This window comes from Ixodes scapularis, unplaced genomic scaffold (assembly GCF_016920785.2).
Source record: "Ixodes scapularis isolate PalLabHiFi unplaced genomic scaffold, ASM1692078v2 PGA_scaffold1__304_contigs__length_218370807, whole genome shotgun sequence".
NCBI classification, from domain to species: domain Eukaryota; kingdom Metazoa; phylum Arthropoda; class Arachnida; order Ixodida; family Ixodidae; genus Ixodes; species Ixodes scapularis.
Genome location: NW_024609846.1, coordinates 106,656,628 through 106,684,551, shown reverse-complemented (window position 1 = coordinate 106,684,551; position 27,924 = coordinate 106,656,628). Strand labels below are relative to the sequence as shown.

The following is a 27,924-nucleotide window of genomic DNA, read 5'->3' as shown; positions in this document are numbered from 1 at the left end:
AGCATGAGGGACTTTTCCAGCCTCATATCTTTTGCAAAGTAAATATATAAAATATGCGGGCAAAGCATAATCGAAATGCAGAATGCAATCAAAAACGTTAGAGACTAAGCAAGCTCACATATCATTTGAATGTGTATTTTACGGATTCAATTGCCACAAGAATACTTAGTCTACTAATTTCCAAATCGCTCTAAACGAACTAATTTTCTGTTATGCACAATAATAAAGTGTCGGGTAAGCGTGTTTTCTTACCGCAAATATAAACTGCTTATTGCCAGTTGCTCCGTCACCGCCGAAATATGGCGCTAACGGTTCGGTTTAGAGCCAAATTTTCGAAAACTTATCGTAAAGAGTTATAGCGGTACAGAAGCTTTCAATGGGAAAACGACACCCAATTTTTGGTCGCAGACGTCCTTTAAGTCCACGTATTTGTGGGGTTCGTTGGCGCCATTTTTACCTTGAAACATTTTGAAAATCGCTTATAACTTTAAATTAATGACGTTAAGGTCTGACACTTTGGCACCTGATCCGGACTCCTAGCGCTACATTTGGGCTGAGAGGAAATGTTCGGCAACGCGTAAAACGTTTTTTTTTTCTTTTTCTTCTTTTTCTTTTTTTTTTTGGGGGGGGGGGGGGAGCGAAAAAAAACAGTTTCGTTTACTCCCAAACATCTTCAATTTTCCGATTGCACTGGCACTCTTCTAGCTACCACGTATATGTTCTGACGTCCGATTCCAGACGCCTACCACATAAGGAGGCGGCACCTGGGAGTCCCGGCAGGCCGCTTGGGACAGTTGAAAGCTCTGCGGAACTCGTCAAATTGTTGCACCACCACGTTGCAGCGATGGTCGCGGCGCGGAATCTTTGACGGGACATAGCTGTCGATGGAAGCCCTGCTTCCGCAGAAACTCATACAGTAGCTGACGAAAAGAAGCTTCTGCTGGCTGAGGCCGGGTATCCGGGACGGGTTGGTCGGCACGTAGCACGAGTCATTCTTGATGCCCTCCAGCAGCAACTCCAGGCCGCCGATGTCCGCCATGTTCTCGTCACGTGCAATGTCGGCGTACACCTTAGTGCCTCGCGAGGGGATGAGGTTGTCGTACAGGTTCCGCATACAGGCGATGCGAAGTGCGTATTCCGAATAGAAGTCGTAAGGCCAGTACTGGAGGAGCCCGACGTCGCTTTTTTCGACGTTTGCGCTGTAGAGAAACAAACAAACGGTGGGGCGGAACAGCTTAGGGAGATTGCAGTATTTAATGCATACTCATGGCACGCGCCAAACATCTTTTTCTCCTTTCCGTTCTGTCTTTTTTTTTTCGAAATTTAAACGTTAAGCATGGTCACGCTAAGCCACATGGGCGTGAAGATGAACAGTAAGATGAAGGGTTAGAAGCGGAGGGGATAAGAGGATGTTACAGTCCGGTTCCCGAAACAATTTACCAAAAGAAGATACTCTAGCCTTTGTATCTCGCAGAAAAACATCATTTTATGACTGAAAAAAAGAAAAAAAGTCATAAATTATTTTTGCTCGATCGTGAATATGGGTGAAAAAGCTAGCGTCGCAACTTCACATTGGTGCGCCTTTGATTTGAAAACAATGTTGGTTGTCAAATGGTTACAGATTGGCAAATGGTACTTGCCTAGGAGAAAACTGTATGTCTATTACCCATAAAAAGCACCCCTCACTTTAAACATACCACATAGGTAACCAAGCACTGATCCGTGTTAATGAATATAATTATTTAGGACTACATATAACACAATTTAAAATGGGATAAACATATCACCGCGGTTATAGACAAAGCATCTAGAAAACTACGCAAATTACGGCAGGCAGCTCCAGATATGAAACTATTGTCGTACAAAACTTTTGTTCTTCCTATCTTGGAATACGCGAGTGTTATATGGGACACTTACACAAAAGAAGGCATCAATAGGCTGGAAATGGTACAAAAAAAAAAAGCGGTTCGATTCATCTACGGGGTATATAACAGGCATGCTTCAGTTAGTGAGTTACTTAATGAAGCACAACTATCAACCCTTAGCACGAGAAATATTATTAACAGATTGAAACTGCTCTTCCAGATAATTCATGGCATGATCAACATCAATCGGGTCAAGTATATATCATTTTCTGCACGCTCCAATATACGTAGCTTTCATCCCTATTATATCATTGAGCCGTTGCTGCGAAATAATGTTTCCCAATACTCATTTTTTTCCTCGCACTTTCAAAGATTGGAATAACTTACCCGCTGAAATAACGAGCTCTAGTTCCATAATTTCATTTCTTGATTATGTACGAGAACATTTCAATGTTGAGTGAAGATTTTGTTTGTATTTGCTTGCGTGTTTTTCCTTCCGTGACATATTAGTGTCATTTGGTTCTTGTGTTTGTTTGTTTTGTTTGTTTGTTTGATGACGATTTTGTAACCTCATGAATGTAACCATTCCTACAATAGTCCTGAACAAGGACCAGTAGTATAAATAAGTAAAAATAGATAAATAAACAAATAAAATAAAACGCAACAAACTAGGTGAAATGACTCATTATTTTTCCACTTTCCCCCCAGCACTCTAAAGGCTGGTTCATATATCTGCGTTATGAGTAGAGCTGACTACCTTACGGCGGCTTTCGACTGCTGAGGGTGGGGCGATGCCATTTCTGGCCATGACAACCGACAGCTGCGTGCGAGATGCACCGCGTATCACGTCTACTACTACTACGAGTAGTAGTAGTAGTCGACGCCATGCAACGCAGTCAACGGAGCAGTCTAAAGCAGTCTTGAGGAATTAGGCAGTTTGCAGATCGTGCTCTATCTCCGCCACCCTGGAGGATGGCACGATATGTTTGGTGTACTTATGTAAGTGAATCAGCATAACTAGTGTTGTTATATTTAATTATGCGGATGATACAGTTCCATTATTATCAGACGACAACATGGCGAGCCGTCCCCCGCCTTCAGAGGGATGTATATCCGATAACGTTATGCGTTTTTTTTTTTTTCTGTAGTCACTGAGAGTTTAAGAAACAATTAAGGGGCTTGCCGCCGTGTTGGAATAATTCAAACAAGCGCGAATATTCGGGCTTTTATATAGAAAACAAAATTGCATAGCTGCGTGTTGATCGCGTGAGAATATGCGGAGCGCAAATTCGTCTGCTTCTTGGAAGGGGTTGCGGTGACGTCAAAACGCCGAGCTCTGATTGCCTTCGACTGAAAGGATAGTGTATAGACACCAAGCCAGCTATACCATTGAGGTCAACCCAGCTATAGCATTGAGGTCAACCCCCTATATTTCTCATCAAAGCTAATCAGAGCTCGGCGTGTACAGGCGTCACTGCAACTCCTGCACAAGAAGCCGACGCACTTACGCTCCGTACTGACATCTTGCATATTTGCATACGTTTCTTTCTTAGTCGACTGTTAATCTCGCAGGTGACGGCTGCGAACTCGGAGGTGAAGCTCATTTGACTGACTTCCACGCTAATTCACTCCACCGCATTGTGTCGTTGTCCATGGTTATTATGACAACATGCAACAAAGCTACTAGTTAACCACATTTATCATTACAACTACAGCCCTCTGGTGTATGTATGTTTGTCTTGCAAGTAGCGTCAATAGGGCCAAAGCAGGAGGTACATGCCTCGTGCAGCTCTTGAAAGCGTATGGCGGTGCAGGAGTGAAATGAGCGGCCCTTGGAAGCGAATGGCGGCGGAGTCCTCGCTAGAGGCACGTATTTGGCGCGTTCGCACAACAATGGCTGTCGCTACTCGGGAAAAGCTCGATGGATGAATTTTATCAAGAGGCATTAATCATAACATTACTCTTACGCCCCCTGGAATTAACGCGCCAGCGCAACCATAGAAAAAATACCACCAGAAGTAGCACACATCGAAAAACTCCAGGCTTGCTGGTACGGATTTGGAAGTTTTCAACGAGCCAAAATTCCACTGTCGAGGTTCTAGGCACGCGTTTTAGCACGAACGCGCTGCTGACGTGCTGAGGAAAGTGGACTTACACCGTGAAGGGGTGCACCATCCCGCGGGCTATGAGGCGTCCAATGCTTGCCCACTGGGACACCGAACTAGAGCCGGCAAAAAATGTGGTCGACAGCAGCACGGGTGGGATGAAGAACACCGAGAAATAGGGCACGTACAATGGAGTTGCGCCGAGGAAGAAATTTTCCGCAACGCCATCTTCGCGCAGAGGCTTGAATCGGTACCGATTGGCGAGAACGCCGCTGGTGAACATCCCCATTTGGTAATTTAGCATGTCATGTTTGGCCTTCGCCTCGAAAGCCAGTAGGATACTGAGGACAACTGGTTCATCGAACTTCGGCAGGTACGAGTAGTGCCTGTCCATGGTCAGCGGGTTGTACAGGATATCGGGGATGCCCAAAATGACTCGTACGTTCCGAAATCGCTCTTGTGCCGATTTGTCACCGCCCAGCCAGGGGAACACTCTCGAGCTAAGGGAGACGAACTTTCGGTGAATGCGTTTGGCAAGGGCCACGTCGTCCGTAGATACGTGCTTGTGGGCGAAGAGGGCTTGAAGGGCGAACGGCGCCACCTGCCGGATGTAGCTGGCGCACTTGCTCGTGGGCGATCGGCTCAAAAGCACGTACTCGAAGGACGAGGCTGAGAATAGGTACGAGTGCACCATCATCGTCAGCCAGTGGTACACCGGCTTGGTGTTGGCTTCGAACTCCTTCTTTAAGTTGCTCATAATGAGCAGTCCCCACATATTATGTAGGTTTATGAGGGATAGGTTCTCGTCGAAAGGCGTCAGGAGGTATTTATTGATGCTGGCCTTCCAAGTGGCCTTGTCGATGTTGGGTGTCTTATTTGCTATGGCGTCGAACACCCCAATCACTGGAGTCCGGTAAGAAGACGGTACTTGGTTGATCCATATGCGGAACAGCCTATCCACCTTTTGCACGTCAATCATGAAGGAAGCGTCTGCAAACGGGATTGCAACTCCCATAATGCTTTCCTCCGTCATGTCCTGGAGAGAAAGATACAAATTCAGGCACTCACTAGCTAGGTCGAGCATTCGTATAAACAGTGACAAAGTCATATGAACCCTCTGAAATGAGACCCTAAGGATTTATCTTATTCGGAGTAGTATACTGCGGCAAGTCATAACAACACCTAAATGGCCTTCACGCAAAGGCCCGGAAGATATCTAGGCACCCGGGCCTTGCCACGGATGATTGCCGCCTCATTCGTACGGCCAAAAATGACTGCTGACGTCCGCAGTTGGGCAAAGGTTTGTCGGCAGCGCCAGCATATTACAGTAAGGAGGCGTACCTTACATGCTTGAAGCCATTTGCATCCCCTGGTGCATAATCCGACCGCATGCCCAACGACATCGTGGGCGAGACTCCCATCGTATCGATGGAGCACATTTTAATGAGTGTATTCACCGGCACGTACGGTGGTTATCCCTGTTGAGCGAAAGAATATCATCAAGGACCTGGATTGCTCAATTCGGCAGCTCACCGTAACGACGTACATTGAACTCTTTTTGCTGCTTTTTGTTTGCTACTCCGACAGAGCCGCTCAGGACATCAGCTATTGGTGGAACGTTCACACCGGTAGCTCAAGGAGGTCATCTCGCACGGGCGGTGCCTTTATGTGATCTACGACTTGGCTCCTGTACTACTTGATTGATATTGGCTTCGCTTTTTAGCAAGCCCTAAATTGCACCTCCGACAAGTTGGCGTAGGCTACCTTGCATAGATATGTCGAAGACTTCTTCGAAGAAGTCAATGCATTTATACTTTATCACAAATGTACGCAGGAAAACATTGGGCAAATCCTCTAGCAGCTATACAATCAAAAATAGTTTGGCTGCCAGACTCCGCGGTATGTGTCAGCCAAGGCTTCACAACGTGCACACACGCTCTCTTGCGCAAGGAAGGTCTTAAAGGTTTGGCAAAAAAGAAGAGTTTGACGATAGACTGTTCTAAGTTTATGATCTATGCGGCAGAAACTCAGCGAGAGGACAAGGCGAGAGCGCGCGGGGACGTCAAAACGTCGAGCTCTGGTTGGAATGATTAGTGGGTAAACGTAAAGCTATCTAGCTGCGTTTATCTCCACTGCATTTGCCCAACGCGTTGGAACGCGAAAGCCAAACGCCAGACGCCGGCGTTCCGCGCTCTAATGCGTTCGACGAGTGCAGAAAATGTACAAAGGATAACGATTGTTTGTAGAATACGAGTGGATATATAGGAGTAGGCTTTACGAGCGGTGTCACGCCGTGAGTTGCACGGTCGTTTCGGAGCTCGCCAGGATCGACTTTTCTGGAGCGCGCCTATTTTACCGGGCGATCAGGATCGAGACGGACGTCTTCCCCTCGTGGTTTTAGATCAGTTCCCACTCCAGATTTCGATTGGGATCCGAGAAAAGTACCTTCGCCCATATCGGTGGATTCGACCAGAGGCCAGCCTGGCCAGCCTCTCTATGCCTTTACACGCTTGGATACCGATCAAGAATCGACGCCGCGGCAAAGTATTGAAGGCGTGTCCCGCGTAGGTGTTTTTGCGTCATATATCGGCCAAGGAGTTCTGGGTCATCCGGATATTCCGGCGAGTTGCAATCAATAAAAAGGGGAAAATCTGTACCGTTGCTCTTATACATTATTAACCATGGCCATGTTCCAAATCTACTAAATATCGCAGAACAAATGGAGCAACACTGTGGAGCAAGGAAGATTTTCGTAGGCAAACGTGCAAGGCGGTGAGATTGAAACTATTTGAAATGCGGCCCATAGGATCGTGTGCAATCTGTTGTCAAACCACAATTCCTGAAGGGTCCAAATCAAATCGCCCCCTTTGAATATTGGAGCCAGGGTGTCGGAAGTATTTGGTAGGAAAGGCGGGGGGCGGAGTGCACAGAATATAAACGTATTTGTTCAACTGAACTGATTATCATAAGCGCCTAGCAAACAAAGCAAATAAGAAAACGCGCCGCAACCGCCGCACCCCTCCCCCCCCCTTTTTTTTTTTTTTTTGTTCCGTCACCCCTTTGCACTGGATCAAGCTCGTTCCTAGACCGCGAGTGCCGCAAGTTGCACATACAGTCATCGGGGTAAAGTAACACGCTGCTCCAGAGGCACATACACTTTCACGTACATGGCACACGCAAAACAGATCCACACGGCGTCGATTCTTGAACGGAATACAAGCGTACAAAGGCACAAAGAAGCAACACATCGGGGTGCCAAGGAAGCTTTCATCACGCCGCGAGTTTGGCGAAATTTGCCTTCGACGAGTTGTGCCCTTTTCCTGCGGCGCTGCACTTTCGTATAAATTTCCACGTGTTTTCAAGGGCAAGTATCACCGCTTTCACAAGGGTTTAAGAAATTTCTTCGGCGAATAACGACGAACGAGTAGAAAACGTCTTTAGCATGCTGCCGCCAGCCTCTGCAACGCTCGCAAAAACGCGAATTCGCTGCATGCAAGATGGCCGTCCGGTGGCCGCGCTCAAGCTGCAGCGACCAAGCGAGGATGCGCGATCCAGCAAATTATCACAGAGATCAGTGCCGAATACCATGACTCTTGACTTCTACAGTCGAGCAGCTAGGGGCCACCACAAAGGACCGTGTCAAATCAGCCTTCGTGGATTATGATTCCTTAGGTATTCAACAAGCAGTCGTCCGCACGGCAATCACTTCGCCAATCTTTAAGAAAAGACTGTCTCACGGGACACGTGACTTTGCGTTCTCTTCCTCCTCAGCGACTCGTGAGTCGCAAAGGAGGCGGGAGAGGTGGCGCCACTCCCTTTTCAGACGGCAAACGCAGTTCGAGCTTTCGCCGCTAGGGTGTCCGCACTCGGAGAACGCTTCTTAAACAAAATTCATAAACTACCGCTCTTTCAAACCAGAATATACGTTCGCCTTTTTTCTACATTATAAAATATGGCCTTATCAAGCGGCAACAGCGAGTTCGAGTTGTCATCAGAAGGGAGCGAGTGCGGTCGCACATATGGTGGGAGAGATTACAGGATGCTTGCGACAAAATGGGAAGCGCATACACACACAGCGAAAAAGTACACCCCTGGACGTGTAAACCGTTGTCCCAGGGCGGACTCCCCAAATGGTGTTCGTTTTACACGCGAGGCTCGGTGTATTTCGTTTGCACCCGAGGTCTCGTGTAAAATGAACATCTTTGAACGTGTACTTCGTTCTGCGATCACACGTCTAGGGGTGTTTTTTTACAATGGCGGCCGTTTGACGCAAGACGGGTTCGACGAGCGAGGCCCAGCGCTTTACACGGCTTTTCGCCGCAGCGAAAGCGTAGTTTGCACGTGTTCGTTCGTAATCGTCCATACGTGCTGAACTACCGCAAGCATTCACCCCTAAGCGCCGACGCCGTATCCATTTACGGCGATTACGCGACAGTGGGAGCGACCATCGACTGCATCCAGCAGCGTGCTTCCCCACCGAGCAGGTCTCGTTCGCGTGGCGGTTCAGCCGATCGCCGAGGCCTCAAGCCGGTTGCATTGTCACCGACGCCGGGTAATTTCCACAGCAGTTATCTTTTCGCGACCACAGACATGAACTTTATTGAAAAAGCCCGTTTGCCGCGAGCGACGACGAATAGCTCCGACACCGACCCGACCCGACCCTACCCGACCGGCGTTACCGACGTCCCGCTCACCTCTTTACCGCGAGCAAAGTTGTACGCGACGTTTCGACGTATCCACTCATATCTCGTGTGTACGCAAATTTTGCGGCTTTCCGGGTACGAATCGGCTACCGAAACGGCCAACGAACGAAGACGAACTGAACGCCGGCGCTATGCGCCATTTAAACACGCGGTTACTTTTCTACTAGACTGTAGCTATGTGGTGTGGTTCCTTACACATAAATGGACTACGTACAAACAAAGATAAAATGAAATTGGGCGGCTGCTTGCGCCACCTAGTGAGTATGCGGAAAACTACAAAAAATGAAGGACATTTCGGCATTTGTGGAAGTGACACGCTTGAACACGGACGGCAGCATACCAACACATACATCACAGCACATACCACAAGATCAACATACAAGCATCTACATACACAAACAACGACAGAGGCACTAACAACCCGACACTCCTACTCAATTGTAATAGAAACCCGCTCGGTATATATAGCAGACTTTTTGTTTCAGACGAAGGTCCGGTGACACCCCCCGTATTTTATATGAACGTAACGATATTACACAATTATTACTTATATAGTACGACGACATAAATATAATTTGGGAAGGTACACATTTCTCTTAGTCTAGATTATAGCTAAAAGACACCCTATATTTAAAAAAAAATGTTTCGAGCTAGCCAAAATGTAGCAAAATCTGGTTTCGTTTTCGGAAGTTCGAGCGCTCAAGGCTGGAATGCGCTAGCAAAGTGTGTGCTTGCTTCTGTCAAACTATAATCCATTGTATGACGCTCTCAAAGCTGCTGGCTGCAGCCCCCGTCTTGGTTTAGGGTTTGATTTACACGCGCTCCCGTGGAAATGAAATTATGCGCGCTCGAGTCGATAGTATTGACAGCGTGAAGTATAAACCTAATGTAAACGATTTTGCGAGCGACGAGAACAGCGACGGCGACCCGCTTCGCTGACGCTCGGTCACGATCGCGCGACGACGCAAGCCGCATGAAAGCGGAACGATGTTTTCTAGAAATCCAAAAACCGAGTGACGCGACGAGCGATAGTAAGAAATCTTCGTAATACGTCGCTGATTCGTCGCTGTCGCCGTCGCTCGCTAAATCGCTTTATGCAGTTCAGCCTTTATACTCACGCTAGTGCCGACCTGCATTACCCGCTGAGCCCAAGCAAGCGATAAGGATATTCAAATATGTCACAACAGTGGCGTGCATTCGCTAAGAAAACATATATCTCAAATTCCTGCAGTTTGACGTCGGGATCCGTTACTTGTTCTGCTGTCACCTTGGCGAAACGGTCACTAAAGAGAAACTAGTCAGTTTGTTTTATCAGAAATTATAAAAACCTTATCTAGCCACTGTTATGCACAAAAGCACTCTGGAATTTCATATAAATAGTTTAGAATAAACTGAACACAATCGGCAACTTAATTTTCCAAGCATAATAATAAAAAAAAAATCTTAGAAAACAATGTATTTTTAAGGTGTTTCAAATAAAAAAAAAACTGAAAAAGGAGCCTTATTTCAGCTGCACTATCACGTAAATACTTTGGGAAAAAAATATCTATTGAGAAGTAGGTTTTGCAATCTCTAATTTGCTTCTTTCAACTTTCCAGTTACTTTATGCATACTTGCAGATTGTATCCTGACAAATCTAGACAAAATTGTATAAAAAGTAACAGTCTATATAAAATTTATAGCTTAATTAAATTCACATTTGTTTGATAATGTTCAATCTTAAATATGAGTTTTAAATTTCACATCTATTATTACAAATGATTGAATTACATGCTGCTTGATGCATGCTGTGCCGCCCCCCCCCCCCCCCCCCCCCGCCCCCCCTTTTAAATATATATATCCTGTATATTTGCTGGTTAGTTGTTGTAAACCTCTTAATGTCGTGTTATTTGTTTGTTGTTGTAGGTGTGTGAATGCATATGTTGTACCCCACTCCTACTTGGGCCTTCAATGGCCAGTAGTATCCTCTAAATAAAATTAAAAAAACAAGTGAGCAGTAAAAATCTGGAAGACAAAAGTAAACACAGAGCCATGCAAAAAGGCATTCAGTATATGAAACAGGTACAGATATGGGCCTCTGGCGGTCCATCGGTTCAGCCTCCACACCGCCTAAAGACGGCAGTGTTGCAATATTACGAACCAGCGCACAGGTAGACAGTTACCAAAAATCCAAACACAAAAAACTCACATCAGCGCTGTGCGAGTGTATATTTTTGTGTATTTGGATTTTGAGTAACTGGTCTACCTGTGCGCTGGTTCGTAATTATGCCGTACCAACTCGCCCAATCTGCCGTATTAATGCATGGTGTTGCAAAATACTTAGATCAACTATAATGCTAATGACTGCAGTGTATAAAAGCAAGCTACTCGTCGGAACGAGCTTGACGGTACGAGAATAAAGAGAATTTTTTTACAGTTAAACTCAGAGTCTGTTGCACCGTCTCTTCCGTCCTCAAGATCGAAAGTGCTACAGATTGGTGACCTGGACATGATGATTGACTCCGAGCACCTGCTATCCAGGGGAATGTTCTTCGTGGCCAAGGGCACGGCAATGGCTCTGCCTTTTCGGACGAAAATGCAGTAGGCACATATTCAACTTTCTCAGCCTCCACATCTGCAGCGCCTCCGCAACCACCTCTGCACTGTCGCATCTAGCACCGGCATCTCCCAGCAATGGGCTGCAACCACCTTGCTTGCCCCACCGGCTTGGCAAGTGAATATTCATCGACATCTTCACACTGTTCACAAGGCATGCTGCTAGCCGACCAGGGTCTCCTCATCGTTGCCATGTCAGGCATTCGCTCTCAGTTCGGTTCCTCATCTTAGGGGATGTTGCATCGGCCCCGCAGTCGGCCGGCATCCCCCTTTCAGTCCGAGGCTGTACACTCCAAACTGATCGAGCCGGACTGAAAGCACGACAGGGTCGATTTCCCCCGTCTGCTGCCTCATTTCCTGACCTCGGCGTCAACTACCATGCACGGCTTCCAAACGCTCTCTTTCCTGCTCTCTAGTATGTCATCCTGCTTGCGGTACATGTCAACAGCAACGACACCTCTCTGGAGCCGCAATCACTTCAACAAAATCGTGCCATTCCTCACAGTGCAGAGCTGAGGGCGATAGCTCTGCGGCAGTCTATCGGTTCAGCTTTGGCATCGCCAAAGATGACAGTGCTACTCATACTCGTCACCACGAGCTCAACGACATGAGAATAAACAGAATGTTTTTATTGCTCGAAGTCGGTCGCAGCATCTTTTCCGTCCACAACATCGTATGCTCTATAGGTAGTAAGCAAGAGACACACTTCAGATGAAAAGAACAAATGCTCAGATCACACATGCCGCGGGTGTCCAAAATTATCCATCATGTTGAATATTGTTTTGGTTTTTTTAATTCTAACAGAAGACAAACATCATTATCGCGCAATCAAAATGAATACTTACGAAACACCTAAGTCGCAGTGTAAGTGCTCATCGCTGAGCTGCGGCTGTGGCATATATGTATTTATTTAAAAGTGCACCGATGATAAAACCTTCAGGTTTGGCAACAATACCGAGATTACAACGGTTGTTGTCCATTATAAAATACAAAAGAAATAAAAAATACCGGAAACAATGCAAGGTACAAATCTGCACAACAGGCTTCCGAATTCAACTACTTCGTCGTACTGGAGTTTGTTACAGTAATAACAGCTTTGGATGGGCTGTGAGGACAGCATTCACACTGAACTGGGTGCCTTGGTGACTATCACCAGTGTTGAGGAGTTGCCACTCCAGAGTTGGATCGATTCCGCACTTCCACAACCCTGGAATCGAATGCAAATAAAATGGTGGCAGCACTGGAATGGAATGGGAATGAAATTAGTAGTTACATTTTGCCCAGAATAGAGTAGGAATGGAATAGGCTTTGTTCTAATGCGAGCTGCTTAGATGCCGTCAAAGGGGCTTTCGAAACGGCATTATTGCACTTAGGTAACTGACGGTTTGGTTATCTGACTGCTTATGTTCCTTCGAGGATGAAAGTGGCAACCCCAGTGAAGCAACCCAAACTGTAGAGTTGTAGGCTGAGAAGGGCAATTTACTCAATCTTAATCCAGGGTAAGGGTTTTGTACCTCAGCATTCCAAAAACTACCCGTGCCCAGCACTTTTCAATCTGTGTTGTCACGTGACACGACCCACCGGAGTAACTCGGATCTATTTGGGTAAGATTTGGAACACAGCCAAAGTGTCGTTCCTGGTGCTGCGAGATGCAACCATAAGGCTGTTGGGACCATGTGTGATTACAGCACCAGTTGCAGGCTACCAGGCAGGGACAATGTCATACCGCCCGCACTTCGTTAATACACGTGACTCCTCACTTATTATGTATCTCGTAAAAGTGGAGGACATATACGGTTCTTTTGTGGAAAAGATGGGCGACTTAGTTTTCCTCTCTGTTACGAGGCTTTTACACCTGGTGGTGCGATCAATATCTGCAGTGCCCCCATACCAATTGCCACTAGTGCTATGTGCGACCAAAGCTCAACTTAGTAGAATCAATGATTGCGGGTAGGGTTTTGAATTTTGCAGTTGTCTACGCATTTCACAACGCCAGCTTTACGCCGACGTTATTTTCCGGTAACTTAGTACTAGCTGTCAAGTGCCATTTTCACAATTGGGAGGGATTGAGAGGAATGGAATGCAGCAGTTCAGCCATTCCAGGAGTGGGAATGGGCCCAGTTTTTCCTTTCCAGGAGTTCAAAGGAATGGAATTAGTATTAGAAAATTCCAATTCTCTGCAATGGAGTTGGGTGGAACGGGGAATCTTTTGTTTGTTTGCACGCCTAGAATGTTTGAGATGACTCGAGAATCTTGTTTGTTCGAGCTCGGAACCTTCTAGATACCTACGGGCTTACAAAAAGAGCTTCGCATGGCTGCTCGAGTCAGTCGTCCTTTTGTCGCTGTCAAAGTATGTGCGGTCTTTGTTACTTTATGTTTCTTGGCACAAGTTCGCTGCATTTAACATTGATCTGAAGTTTTATTAATCAAGTTTGTTTTTGTTCATGACATATTGGTGGATGTGCAGGGTAACGCAGTCTATGCCCATAAAGCGTACCATCTGTGAACACGATAACTCTGAAGACGACGATCGTGAAGGCGACGTCCTTGAAATCATCCGAGGACGACTCCAACTCTGACACCAACGACAACCTCAACTACGGCCTCGGAAGCGACCCGGACAATGAACTTGACAAAGCCCCTGGCTACCACACTTAGACGAAAACATCATGACGACTTCTACGCTGATGATGAAACGGACGACAACTCCAAAGACCAAACCCGGCTACAATGTCAACAACCAGCCTGACAACGGCCTCGATGACAAACAGTCTTCAACCGTGGTGACGAGACTGATGACGACACTGATGATGACCCAGGCGAAGACTCAAACAATTTCATGGAAGACGATCCCGACTACGGCTTCGACAGTTACCCAAGGACAATCCGGACGATGACTTTAAAGGGCAACTCCGGCCAAAACTCGAAATTAAAGAAATTACTGGTATCGCTGTAGTGACACAAAATACGACCCCAGCCAAAATATTACGTCCGTGGGATGCCGCATTCTCAACTAATGCCGATAATAAAAATGTGACCCGCCGCGAGCCGCTGGACCTTAGCGGTCGGCTAGCGGGTTGCCGATCACTAAAGCAACATTGGACCGTGATGTCAGTATCGTTCTTTTTTTCCTCCAAACGTTACGCGGAGTGCGCTTCTTTGAGCCGCTACCCCCGCTACTTGGACTTGTGATTGTCATGTTTAGCCATTGCTTTTATCTGTAGCCCGTGTAGCTTCGGTATAGCCTTTTGTTTATTTGCTTGTGAGGACTCAAAGACTGGTTTTAGCGAGCAACTCGTAGCGCCCAAGACTGCCCAGCTGTTCCTCGAAAGATGCCGAGTAGAACTTGTAGTGCTGTGGGCTGCTCAAACAACCCGCTGCACAACCCGGAGGTGCTTTTTCACAAGTTTCCAACGTACCAGAAATTGAAGAAGGTGTGGGTAAACGCTGTTCGACGAGTGGACTTTGGCTTTTACGCGCCCAAGGAAAAAAGAATGCAAAAACAGACATGTACAGCCCTAACGCAGCAGCCCGTGCCGGAAAGCCTCAAAGCTTCGTGTCTGTTACTGACCCGCAGCGCGAAAGCGAGAGGGCCCCCAGTACTGTACTTCACTGGCAGCGCGTCGTAGAGCAACGCCGCTCCATCCACGGAGCCCCGATGACAATTTAGGCCTAGCGACAGAGTACGGAAGACTGCACACACGGCAACAGCTGCTGAGTACGGTACTGAACGAGTTCACTCGTTTTCCAGTCGCTACCTTTTGGGTATACTAGCGACAAGTACGGCATGGCACACGCACGGCGGCAGCGGCCGCCGAGTACGGCACTGTACGAGTTTACGGGTTTTCCAGTCACTAGCTTTTGGGTATACGCACTAACTCTTCCTACATGTGCTGGATAACTACCACATATACAGAATTAAAATAAAATCAGCTTACCTCCTACCTTTAGACGGCTAGCGCAACAGAAGCAGCTGCTGATCAACCTGCGTACTCGTTGAACGAGAACGATCCTGACGTCACGTTCACATAGCGGCTGATTTCTAGTGCTGCCAGGGCCTCGAGCAGCTAGTTTCGGTTTTGTTGGCCGTGCCCCAAACAAAACTTTGAGGCATCCATATCTTTAAAACTACGCACAATAACGAGGAAAAAATTACACCCTGCAATTCAGGGACGCTGACTGCACTAAAAACAGTCATAATCCCAAAATTGAAAGTATGGTCCGGAGTTGCCCTTTAACGACAACCTCGACTACAAACTTGACGGCGACCTTGATGATGAACCCGATGACAATACCTACGGCAAGTGTGGTATCTGTCACGAAGACGAACAGGACGACGACGCCTGGTATGTCACTCAACGAACGAAGGAAGTTTGCCAGCTTGGTCGCATTTTGATGCAAGCCACAAGTTCCTGACGATGACTGCTACAATCTTTGTCACCACGACGCCCAGTTTCAGCCTGGCTACCCACTGTGAATCTAAACACCAATTCATCGTCGCAGCAAGGAACTGTTAAAGTGGTGCTTCGACCTCAACGTTATTCGCTACACGAGACCTAAGTTGTAAGTCGTTGGCCAATGGCACATCAACATTGTCACGCTGCCCTCTGCGACCCGTAGGCGATTCACGTCTTCCGACTCAATTGAACTAGGTATGCTCGGTAGGACTGTGAAAATCTGCTATTTACGAGACTCTGTATTTTGACTTAGTCTTGTTTAAGCTGTTAATTTAATTTTGTGTTGCATAAAGACGATGAGTCTTTCACAAGAGGGGAGTAATGCCATGTGCAAATAGCCGAGTCAGCAGCGTGATCGACTCACATGCCGCTGACCCCGCCAGCGCATGTCCTTCTTTCTTTTGTTTGCGTGACTGGAATGAAGAGACGACTTTAAAATTTTTTTTGTTCGAGCTCAGAAACTTCTAGATACCCACGCGCTTACAAAAGTACCTTCGCTTGGCTGCTTGACGCAGTTGTCCTTTCGACACCATCAAAAGTCTTTGTTAATTTATGTTTCTCAGCACAAGTTCGGCGCATTACACACTGATTTTAAGTTTAATAAAGAAGTATGTTTTTATTCGTGACAATATTTAGATGAATTTTGATAATTCAATCTTCTGATATTTCAAACTAAAGTGTGTGGCTTCCAGGGCCCGTTTGCTCAAGCGCAAACCGCGGCTAAAGTTAACCGCAGTACCTAGGAGAGGGATTTTGAAATCACGTGACTGGCTCGGCAGGAATGCAGGGAAACATGGCGGTGCCCCGGTGAGTGAGCGCCGCTCGCTTTGAAACTAATATGTCGTTGTAGCTGCAATATTGGGCGCGTTAGTCAGCAATGAATGGTGCCAGAGGCTTTCGCTTTGCCTTACCTCATTTAAATCGCAAAGCATGAGCATATGACCTCGCCGCATTTTTTAGATAGTCTTTCGATTCTGGCCATTCCTAAGCCTAAATGAACGCGATAAATGTTAGCATGGCAATGTCTTTGGAAAGTGGATTGCCTTGACTCAATCGGCCGGGTATTAATAGCACACAAAAGCAGACAGCGTCCCAATAAACCATATTAGACCTTTCTCTAAATTTCCCAAGCACCGAGGTGCATGCTACAAGTGTAGTTACAAGCGTTGCACGTGCTGGCGTCTGAAGTAGTAACTGTTCTAAAGCAAAAAGTCTAAAACAAATTTTGTCTTGCACGTGCATTGGTCAAATATTTATTATGATTATTTACTTCGAATCTTTTATAAGAGGAAGGCCAGTGCGTGCGGACCGCAGAATTATACTTCCAGTGTTCTTCTCGATGCTTGGGTAATTTAGAAAAAGGTCTATAGGGATGCTGTTTGCTTTTGTGTGCAATCAATACCCGACCGATAGAGTCAAGACAATCCGCTTTCCAAAGATGTTGCTAAGCCGACAATTACCCCATTCATTTAGGCTTAGGAATGGCCAGAGTCGAAAGACTATCTAAAAAATGCGGCAAGAGCCTTGCTCATGCTTTGTGATGAAGTGAGGTAAGGCAAAGCGAAAGCCTCCTGCACCATTCGTTGCTAACTAACGTGCCCGGTATTGCAGCTACAACGACATATTAGTTCCAAAGCGTGCGGCGCTCACTCACCGGGGCACCGCCAAGCTTCCCGGCATCCCAACCGAGCCAGTCACGTGATTTGAAAATCCCTCTCCTAGGTACTGCGGCTAACTTCAGCCGCGGTTAGCGCTTCGAGCAAACGGGCCCTGGAGTTTGAAATAATGAGAGTCGACTGTAAAACACCATTTTTGCTACCCCAAGTAGCAATTTATTTTAGTGTAATTTCTGGAATCTTTTATTCAGACCGAACACTTCTTTTTCATTAAGCTTGTCGGCATAAAATTTAGACTATTTTTTATAGCCTAAACGTAGCAAGCGTTCAAAACAAATACAACCTAGTGCATCAGATACACAGAAAACACAATATTAGCAAATGCTACTTTTATTGAACACATTTGGAGTTTCTGTTGGATACATACAGCGCTGTGAAGAAGTACACCATTCTTATATGAAAATAAGCTTCCCACCAGTGAAATTTCTCAAGTTGGACAGCCTTGTTGTAAGTCAGGCACGTTAAAGAGAACCCTGCCCAAGTTTTCATAGACACTCTTACAAAGTTGTTTCATCCGTACAATAGCGACTTCAAGGTATATGTGTAGAAACTTCCCAAAGTGCAAACATTATGTGAAGAAACTGCATTTCACAGTTGACGTCCTCGCAACCCCCCCTATCGGTAGCTGCTCTACCGGCAACAATGAAAAGAACTATAGAAAGACCGCTGAGCCACTTAACGTAAGACATGGTGTCCAAGATTCGCCATGGACAGCATTGTTGGTAGTTGGACTTGTTTGTGCTCACTCTTTTACCCAGTCTGTCGATTGACAGCTATTTAGAGTGCATGATAGGAACTATTTGTGCTGTAGACATAAAAACATGTACATGTTGCCCCCCCCCCCCCCCCCCCCCTTTGAATCTGGCAGGCGAGACCACTCGAAAATGTTTGAGAGTAGCTGTGTAGAACTGACATGTTCTAACATTCTGATGACACAATTATTCATATTAAAAGGTATGCTTAACCGAAATTCGAAGCTTGCAAAACAACACTGGGGCGGTAGGCGGGACGCTGCAAAACCCCCAAAACATCACACATACAGCATTATTTCTAACGGATGGCCGTATTTTTGGAAACATGTGGGATTCAACAAGGCCGACGAGACATGTGATGTCGCGATTCTCATTCCCTCTCCTCTAGGCTTCATCCCCTTAAGCAGGTGAACCGAAGCGGGAATGAGAGAAGCGAGGCCGCTTCCCCTCACTCTAAAGTGTACCAGGAGAAGTATGATGTCACATTTCTTGTTTGATTGTGCCCTTTCCTTTCCAAGAATACGGCCATCCGTTTGAGATATTAATGTATGAGTGATGTTTCGGAGTTTGTAGAGCTCCCATTCAAAGCTTCCGCGGCCTTATTTTATGAAATCCAAATTTTGGTCCAGCATCCTTTTAAACAAGCTTTTTCAAATATTAGCATAATGAACATACAATTGGACAACTTGCTAACTCACAACAGCATCCTCCCGATGATGCCGTACAAAGGTTCTGTCACACGCACCAACCGAGGGGATTGCTGCAAGTCCATCCACCCTCAACTTTTAGTCACCTTTGAGACTGAAGAACTGCTGTATGAGGCCCGTCCAGCCACTGCGCACACAAAGAGAAACACGGGAAATAACACTCAGTGACGAGCAAAGTCTCTGGGCGGAAAGCCCTCCATGACAAATGAGCACTGTTGGGTTACGGCAACGGCGTAATACACAGGTTCTGCTTCTTGGATGCCTTCACCGCTGCGGTGGGTGGTCGTAGCTAGTCGTAGCAGATAGTGTCACGTTTGTTGCTCGTACCAAAACACCAAAGCCGTGTAGTATTCTCGTTGCCGAAATTCATAAGCCTACGTTCCCGGTCTACACACACTACACAAAGCCAGCCACGAGCAAAGCTAGCTAACCCCGTTTCTGCTTCGGCGACAAGCCGCCAGGGCGGTGACATTGCCGCTGAAACTTCTGCCTCGGCTCTTCAAACCAGGGCCCCTCAGTGCACAAGCATGACACTTGCTAGGCTGCTCTGCCTGTACCAAGTGACACGCGCCCGCATGTTCCCTCTCATAATTCTTCTGACTGTACGTGCCCCGTATTGTACACGGCCATACTGTGCACATGGCGAAAGTTCCCTTTTGAAAGTGCTCCACGGTCGGCTTACAATGCTGCGAACACATAGCACATGACCACTATAGGTGATGACACTTGGGACACTTGCCATCCGTCGTTGTGGCGCAAAGTCGCTTTCTCAGTCGTCCTCACAAGGGGCAAGGAAAGGCAGGCACTGCATAAAAAATCAATACATATTATAACACTGGCTGTGGCAAACTAGTTTCAAAGATGATACAGTCATGTCTTCTTAATATGGACACCTCCGTACTATAAAAAGATTTTTTTTCTATAATGTAAGGTGTTTATATGAGAAAATTAAATTTAAAACAAAAATTGGGTAACAAGCATAACCAAAAACAGTTTATTCAGCTAAAAGATAATGAGATGTGAGTTTGCTCTATCGCTTTAGAGCCGTTTAACATGTAGCACTACTGTCGTTTACAAGAACAGATACCCAGGCTGTAAAGTGATGATCGGCTGAATAGCAAAAGATGTTGCACTGTATGCACAAGCCGGATGTAATTGACACTTAGCTGCCGGCAGTTAGGATCCTATAATCTTATGATCGCAGACGGGAATTACATCTGGTGCCTACGGCTGGAATAATGTCTCGCTTCGTAATAGAAAAAGCACGAAAAAAACACAGGATGGAGAAACCGGGTGTCACAAATTCAGGCTTCTCTTCATTTTTTTAAATACTTTTATGATCTTTTTTTTGGACCACTTTAAGTGTTGGTACGGTCAAAAAGGGGGAGTGTGGTGCCACTTTTAATCTCAGTTCGTCCCGTCGTAGTTCCTTTCGAAGTCCCCAACGAATTTGCTCGTTTGCGGAATGGGTTTTTGTTAACGGGCGACGTAGATCATCCCAGGTCACAGTTTGTGGCTTTGACCTCGCGGACGGAGGGGTGCGTATGCTGGCTCGCGTATGGTGCCGATTTGACATGCAGGGACGTTGCCGGGATACAAAGATGTTTACGCTGGCTAGCGCACTTTTTGAAGGCGGCGGCTTTGCTCAGTCTGCCGCCGTATCTATGTATCGGCGATAATTGATGTTTTTGGACTCGTACGGGGGAATGGATGGGCACATATGTTTGGTTGTCTGAAAAATGTAATAGGTTTTGCCATTTGGGTCGTTGCTGTGTGGCTTTGTTTTTCTTGAAAGTTGACTGACCCGAAAGGCGGGGAAACGGGAGGTTGGTCGGTAGACGAGCCTATAAAAGGGGGTTCGGGAACAAAGAAGGTAGTCCAACCCCAGAGCTGGCCGGGTCGCTACTCAACGCGGTTACTCCCTGCAGATGAGTCTTGGAACGTGTAACGTGTAATTTTTGGCTTCTGCCCTGCCCGTCGGACAAGTGTTTGAGTTTGTTGTGCTGAAGCGTGTGTGGCTGTGTGGTGCGCGGTGTCGACCTCATCAAGCCTCTAATTGGACCGCTGGACTTCGAGACGCCGTTCTTCGGCCGACAACTCCAGACTATGGACTGCTCTGGACTCGGCACCTATTGGAAAGCTAAGCCTGGTTTTCTAGGACTTGTCTACTGCATTCTCTGGCTCTGAAGTACGAATTGTTGAATGTTGGGAAGATTTTTACACAGTGCTACTTTCTGTTGCGACTGTTTTGGGGGATTATCCCATGTGTGTAGCGGTAACGTTCGAGCTCCATCTCGGTTTGCTCTCGTTGTTAGTGTCGGGTTTTCGTCACTGTTTTGTTGGCTTATTCCGGTTTTATGAGCGTCGAGTCTTTTTAGTATTAGTTTCTGGCTCGCAGGGCTCCATAGCTTTGAGCTGGAGTGTGGTTTGTGTTGAGTGCTCTATTGCCGTGTACAGCTAAGTTTTTCACTTTATTAAATCTAATCTTTTGTTTGCTTATCCTCCCTGTGTCATCATCTTTCTCTACTGATTATACACCAGGCGTGGACCTAGCGCTAGTCAATGGTCGAACTTAGCTCTCTTGTTCTTTTCCCGTTATTTCGCGTTTATTCTCAGAGTGGATCATTGAATTATTTTTATTAATTTGAACCCCACTCCGTGACACCGAAACAGATGGGAAAGCACCACAACGTATTAAACTCGTCGAACATTAAATGTTCTTGAATTATACCTCACCCATGCTTGCTACGTGATGAAGCCCAAAGGTTAGTTCAATGCCAATCAATATTAAATGTCTTTAGATGGGCACCTGCTGCCCGATCATGGCCTTTATTGCAAAGCACTGTTCACACATTTGCGAGTCCTGCAGTGCCTTGCGGAATGGTGGGCGATACTTGCCGTTCCGCAAGGCACTGCAAGACAGATCAGGCTCAACTTTTGAATGTCGACGTGCTTACGGAATGCTGCAGCAAACCAATCATTCGCCGAGGGAAAAAGAAAGGAAGCTGCATGCCTCCGTGTGCTCATTGCCAGTGTTTTCTGCTCTGCTATGTACCCTGCTTGTGTGCTGTGATTTGCAAGCCAGCGCGGGATATATTTCCTTGATTTGTTTGTCTGTTCAGCTGTGCGAGGTTGTGATTGAAACAACCAAGAAGTATAGACCGCCATTCTTTTCATCAAGCTAAGGCTTCGCTCATCCGAACCGGGGACGATGACTGCTGTTGTTTACACGATTTTCGACAGCTATGTGGAGTGGCTTTGTGTTTAAAATTGCAATCCTAAGTGCAAAAAGAAGTTACCGCAGACTATATTGTTAAAGGTTGATTTCAACTGGCAGGCTCTGGCTACAACCACCTTAATATTCATTCAACATTGTTTGCATTTCTACTTACCCGTGATCGCTTCATTTGCGAAACACGTTAGTGGCCGGTCACCTTACCAATGAAACTAATGTGCTGGTGTCTCCGGCGAAGAATTCCCTCAGGGCTACATGCAATGCACAACCCAGTTTGTAGCCCGTTGTGACTGAAAGCTTTCACACTGGGGAAACGTTGTTGTCACAAACGCAGTCAAAGAATGCGATAGGATTGAGGGAACAGGGGGATTGTCCAAGTTGACTGACTGCATGAGCATATGTTTCTATCGCCACCGTGTTTCCTCCACGCAGGCGACGGAGAAAACGATATAGAGACTCCTCGCGCTTGCCAATGCCAAGTTTCTCTAAAACGTCGAAATACGAGACACCCAGCAGCGAAGTGTCGATATTGCCGGAGAGAGCGGCGGGACAACGATCAGCGCAGGATCGCGGCTTCGCCACTCTTATGCGACGGTGTCTTCGGTGTCCGCTCTCTGCAGCTTCCACCGGGACGCTAGCCGTGCCTAATTGTGCTAGCTTTGAGCACCACAGTTCATAGGGTTCACAGCGCCCGAGCGAAAGCTCGCGCAAAAGAACCGGCGAGCAGTCGAGTTGTTTCCAATCGACGGGGTGTCTAAACGCCGGTTGTGTGAATCGGGCTTAACGCCTGAGCCGGCTTGCTCAAAGCAAATCTAACGTTCTTGAATGGCATGTAATAAAAATCTGAGACGTGCTACATTCTATACAAACTTGATAAAAAAAAAATCAAACACTCACCTTCGGCTGCTACGTCCGCCGTACCGCTTCAAGGCAGAAGCAACATGGCGCTCGACGTTTTGGGGTGTTGGGCTGGGGTGTTTTCAGTGTTGCTTACACGCCTAGTCGTGTAAACCGAAACCGAAACACCAATTTTTACTACCCCAAGTAATTTTTTGACGATTTATCACTAGCAGAGCGTGTAAAAATATGCTAACGAGTGAAAATGGGGTGTAAACAGGCGAAATATTACATTTTCGCTAACAGTGTACTGCTGAGGTGTACAGTATCAAAATACGTGCACTGCACATTACACTCCCGCTCGAGCGCTTGCTTTGATAGGGCTTTCTTACACCGGTGCTATTTTAAACGAGCTCATGACAGCTGCCTCCAAGAGCAACTTTGGACGCCTGCCGCTGGGTGTTTTGTTTATGCGCAGAAGGCCCGATACAGAAGATGGCAGCCATGTATAAAACGTCGTAGCGTTCACACACATCTCCTTAAAATATATATTCAATTTTGCTACCACTGTCCGTGCCACTATAGTGCGGGAAAAGAGCCAATTTATTTTTATTTATTTGAATACCTGAGAACCTCTTTACAGGTACGCAGAAATAAGTCAGTGTGTATTTATGCTGTTCAAAAGGAATGTGCTTCCAACATGTGATATAAAAAGAATCTTGTAAAAAAATTATGCTCACCACGATCCAGTTATCTACGATAAGGCTCTGGCCAGAAATGGTTAACCGCGTTGTGTTGCCAGAGTCACCCAAGTTGCCGAGGTCATACTTGGGCTGGATGGCTAATAGGGTATGAATGCCGTGGCGCATGGTCAGCTTGACCATAAACTCCACGATGCCGGTGACAGGAAAGGAGTCGTTGTAGTAGCGCAGGCCGAGTCTCGACAGGTACTGCCTCGCGTCGTTCATATTCTCCTTTCTGCCCAAGTAGACCTTGTGGCAGAGTTTGTAGGCCGCCATCACTTTGTCCCTGCTTCGATGTTGGTCCAAAGACACGGGCGTCTGCATGATCCAGTTGCGGCCGGTCTCCATGACTATCCTCTCCAGTCGGTCGTAGGCGTCCTCGTCATTTTTCTTGAACACGTCCCAGTTGCCGCACGAGTAGCTGTAGAGATCCTGACATGGGTCTGCGGTTTGTCGTTGCACGCGAAAATCAAGAAAGGTCTCCTGGTTTGTTTTTGGAACACCGGAGCTCGGCGACCGAAGAGCCGCCAGCATCACGGTTGTGGCGAGGACAAGCAAAAGGACGAGTATGAGCGCCAAGAGAGCTCGTTCCCTCCCGGTCTGGGTGACCGGGGATTCTGCAGGAGCTTCTCCCGCCACATCGTCCTACATGGAAGGTTTGCACGAAATGTTATTAGCCAACGTGCAGGCAAGGTAACTTACCTGCCAGCATCATTAGCAACGCTGACAGTCTGACACATGGAGGTAGGAAGGAGGTAACATACCGGCTCGAACAAGCCAAATGAGAAAATCCCAAGTGAAGCCGTAAGTAGAGGTCACGGTCGGTGGAAAAGCCCCCAAGGGTGCTCCAGGGTGTGCCTTTCGTCTAATAGGGTGTTTTAGAATTTTTTCGTTTTTGGTTATCATTGGGGGCGTGTCCCTCCAAACCGAAGTCTCCTCCAGCTTCACCTCTGGTGTCGTCATGTCGCTTTCAGAAGCTTCCTACCTACATGGCATGACATGGACAGGGAGGAATCTCGCTGTCAGCGACGCGCTTCAAAACAACGCAGGACTATGGCGATGTCTCTGTATTTGTGATAGGTACGAGCGTGTGGCTATACAGAGGCACTGCGTGTAATCTCTAAGCATGCCTCCTTCCTTTCTGGTAAACTAGGCTCAAAGTTGAAACGTCCGTTCAGTCATCGTTTCGAAAACCGTTAGCTATGACAGCGTATTTGTTATTGGCAACATGGGCGATAAACGTCTTCGCCCTGGATGGCCTTCCACAATTGAGCAAACGCTTCTATAAGATCTTTAGTATTACACATTCTGCTTTCTTCTGCGCAATTAAGAATGATATATGGCAGATGGCGCCTTCGAACTCCAAATTTCCACTTCCACAGAAACCTTTTAACCTGACGGGTATAGAACCCTAATATGGTCCCACCGAAATATCTTGTTGACAGTATAGTTCTTTCAACTGTTGAAGTCTGCATCATCTCCGCCGATTTAATGAGGAAATTGAGCTTCGGATCTAAGCTTTCACAATCCATCAAAAGTTTAAAAAAACTGTTAACATTGAGAGGTACCTTGACGTTCGGTCCAGCTGGGAAGTACTCGTTGACATCGCTCGTTTCGATATGTTCAGAAAGCATAACGAAGATAACTGTATAACTGCGATGACAGAGGGGTAGGTGCAAATAGAACTGCTCGAGACGGCACATTGGGCATTTCTTCTTCCTCATCGTCAATACACACACCCGCTCAAGGCCCCCGAGATTTTCCGCGCACTGGCTGCGATTATTGGGCCGTTGCATTCGCCGGTAGAGACCTCTACGCTAAGTGGCACTCGCAACCAAACCAAACAGTACAAAATATTGTCCTCGGCCTGCAAAACTTAGGAGCAGCGAAAAAAAAAAAAAAATTAGTATTTTTTTTTTTTTATACCGCAGGAGTTTACTCTGCCAGAACATGGCGACGTTGTTACTCACTATAAATGATCACTGCAGTACGACTGCTAGCCTTGGCTAGCCCGGGTCTTTAACGTGCTCTACGCACGACCGCGCACCGGTACGATGTTCATCCCACTGATCTCCACTAGAGGGCTGGATGGCGCATTGAGCAGACAGGTATGAAGCCACCGGAAGTAAGCCGCCTGTCTCGGAAGTAAGCGCTTAACAGGCTTTCCCACTCTGACGTTCGGTGGTCCAAGCATATTCCAAGGCTCTTGATTTTCTTTTGTTATTTCAAGAGAGAACCTGCTTGTGGCGCAATAACAGCTCATGCAAGCCCGAGAAGTCCTTTTGGAAGCCATTTGAGGTGAGAGAATTTCGAGATTCTAGTCGATTAAATTTAAGTGTACATGCACCACGTTCAATTGCCTAGTTTTCAATAATAAATATTAAAAGGGAGTATTGAAACCCACGCAAAAGTGCAAAGAAAAGTGAACCAAAACGTCAAATGCACTATAAAACCCAGCAGACACTCGACTTCCGAAACAAACATCGAACTTCCGGTGGCTTCACTCGCGCCTGACTCGAAGCTTGGCTACAGTGGCTTGCGCGGCTAAGCGCCATTCAGCCCCCTTGATTCATCCAAATCGAAACGGGCAGGGGTGGTGATTGAACCAAGGATCCTTGGATTCTGCAGCGCCAGCTTTCGCTTCACGTGCTCCGAGCTGGTGTCGGCTGTGCGCTAGCCCACTCGGTCACCGATCGGCGATCCCCCAGCAGCGCGAAATGTGCTCCCCGCCTCTCGTCGTAACTTCGGCAAGGAAGACGATCTAAATTCTAAAGTTCATCTTTGTAAATAGCGGAAGGTGTAGAACAGGGTCGCTGAACTCTTCAAGCACAAAGATTCTTGGTGTTACGATATAGTGGGGGGAGGATCCTAAAGATTGCCGCGAAGTTTTCTATTTTAACAAACCCGTATATTTGTGTAACAAACCCGTATATTTGTGAACTCCCCGCACCTCACGGGCTGCTCCGGGCGGGAGGATCGCCTGCATTCCCTACATGCATAACGTGGCGCACCGCGTCAAGTCTCTCGCGTCCCGCTTTGGCACCAAGGTCATTTTCAAATGCAGGTTCAAACTGGGTTCCATGTGCAAACTGGTTAACAACGCCAGTTCCCCCCCAGCATGTGCAAAAAAACACGGCTCTCAATTCGTTCGATGCGCAAAAGAAAAAGTCTACTCGATTCCTTTGACCTGCGGTGCGGAATATATCGGCCAAACAGGCCGATGCATAAATGATCGCCTCCGAGAACACCACATTGAATGCGCGTCACAGCCAGAGGGGTCATTGCATCCTATTATAGTTCACGGTAAGGAGTGCCAGGCATGCACGCCTTTGTTCAACGAGACCAAAGTAGTTGGGGGACACCGGGAGCGCTATGGGAGGGAGATAATTGAAGCTTATAGGATGACTACCACCAAGAATAACATTGCTTCCCCATCCCTCTCGTTGACAAAACCAGAACTGGTGTTTCTGAGGCCGGCGTTTTCTCGGACTCCAATTGCACAACCTTGAACAACAAGACCCCCCCCCCCCTCGGCCTTCGGCCGTCAATCAGCTTCGTATGCGGAAACGCTATCTTCCCTTCCCTCCCCCCTTTTCTTCCCTCTCAACCTTCTCTCCCTTCTTTTCTCCCTCTTGCTCGTTCCCCCTTTCCCTACCGACGGTTGTTGGTGCAGACTTCGCTGGCGTCAAATATATGTTGTTGTAAACTGAAAGCTTGTACATGTCTGTTTTTGTCCCTCTGTTTGTTTTGTGCTTTCTTACTGTTACTTGTGTATCTTCGTGACGTTTTTCATTGAAGGGGCGAAAAATCCCAACCACTTTCTAGGCGCCGAAAAAGATCAGCACAAAAAAGCGCGCGGAGACGACCGTGGCTCATACGTGTGACTTTACGACAAAGACTATCAGCTGCAACCCACTTGTTTGATAGTCTCTATATAATAATAATAATAATAATAAGATTAATTTTATTGCAAATGAACATAACGTATGTTAAGTCTGACCTGCCTAAGCCACATTGGGCTTGACTGGCAGCGTCTTAAAATCAGTGAAACCATGCCGTTTGCAAAAGGAAACATGTAAAATAAAATCCACACAAAAAATCAGAATAACAAAAGCAAACTAGTGAGCACTTTACGATCTAAAATTTCTCAGGGCTTTCTTGAGCTTGTATTTTGTTCTTAAATTTAGAATACTAGAAGGTAGTTTGTTCATAAATGCTGGTGATGGAGGCTTGGGTAGTTGCATTCTAA

At 46.7% G+C, this 27,924-nt stretch overlaps 1 protein-coding gene across 1 annotated transcript; it reads right to left on the bottom strand.

The window, feature by feature from the left end:
- Positions 1-742: 742 nt before the first annotated feature.
- On the bottom strand, positions 743-25,399 carry LOC120850733. Its single transcript, XM_040223355.1, has 4 exons — positions 25,244-25,399; positions 23,673-24,320; positions 4,021-5,006; positions 743-1,199 (listed from the first exon to the last, which is right to left on the bottom strand). The coding sequence occupies exons 1-4, from the start codon at positions 25,397-25,399 to the stop codon at positions 743-745; spliced, it is 2,247 nt and encodes a 748-aa protein (XP_040079289.1).
- Positions 25,400-27,924: the final 2,525 nt, after the last annotated feature.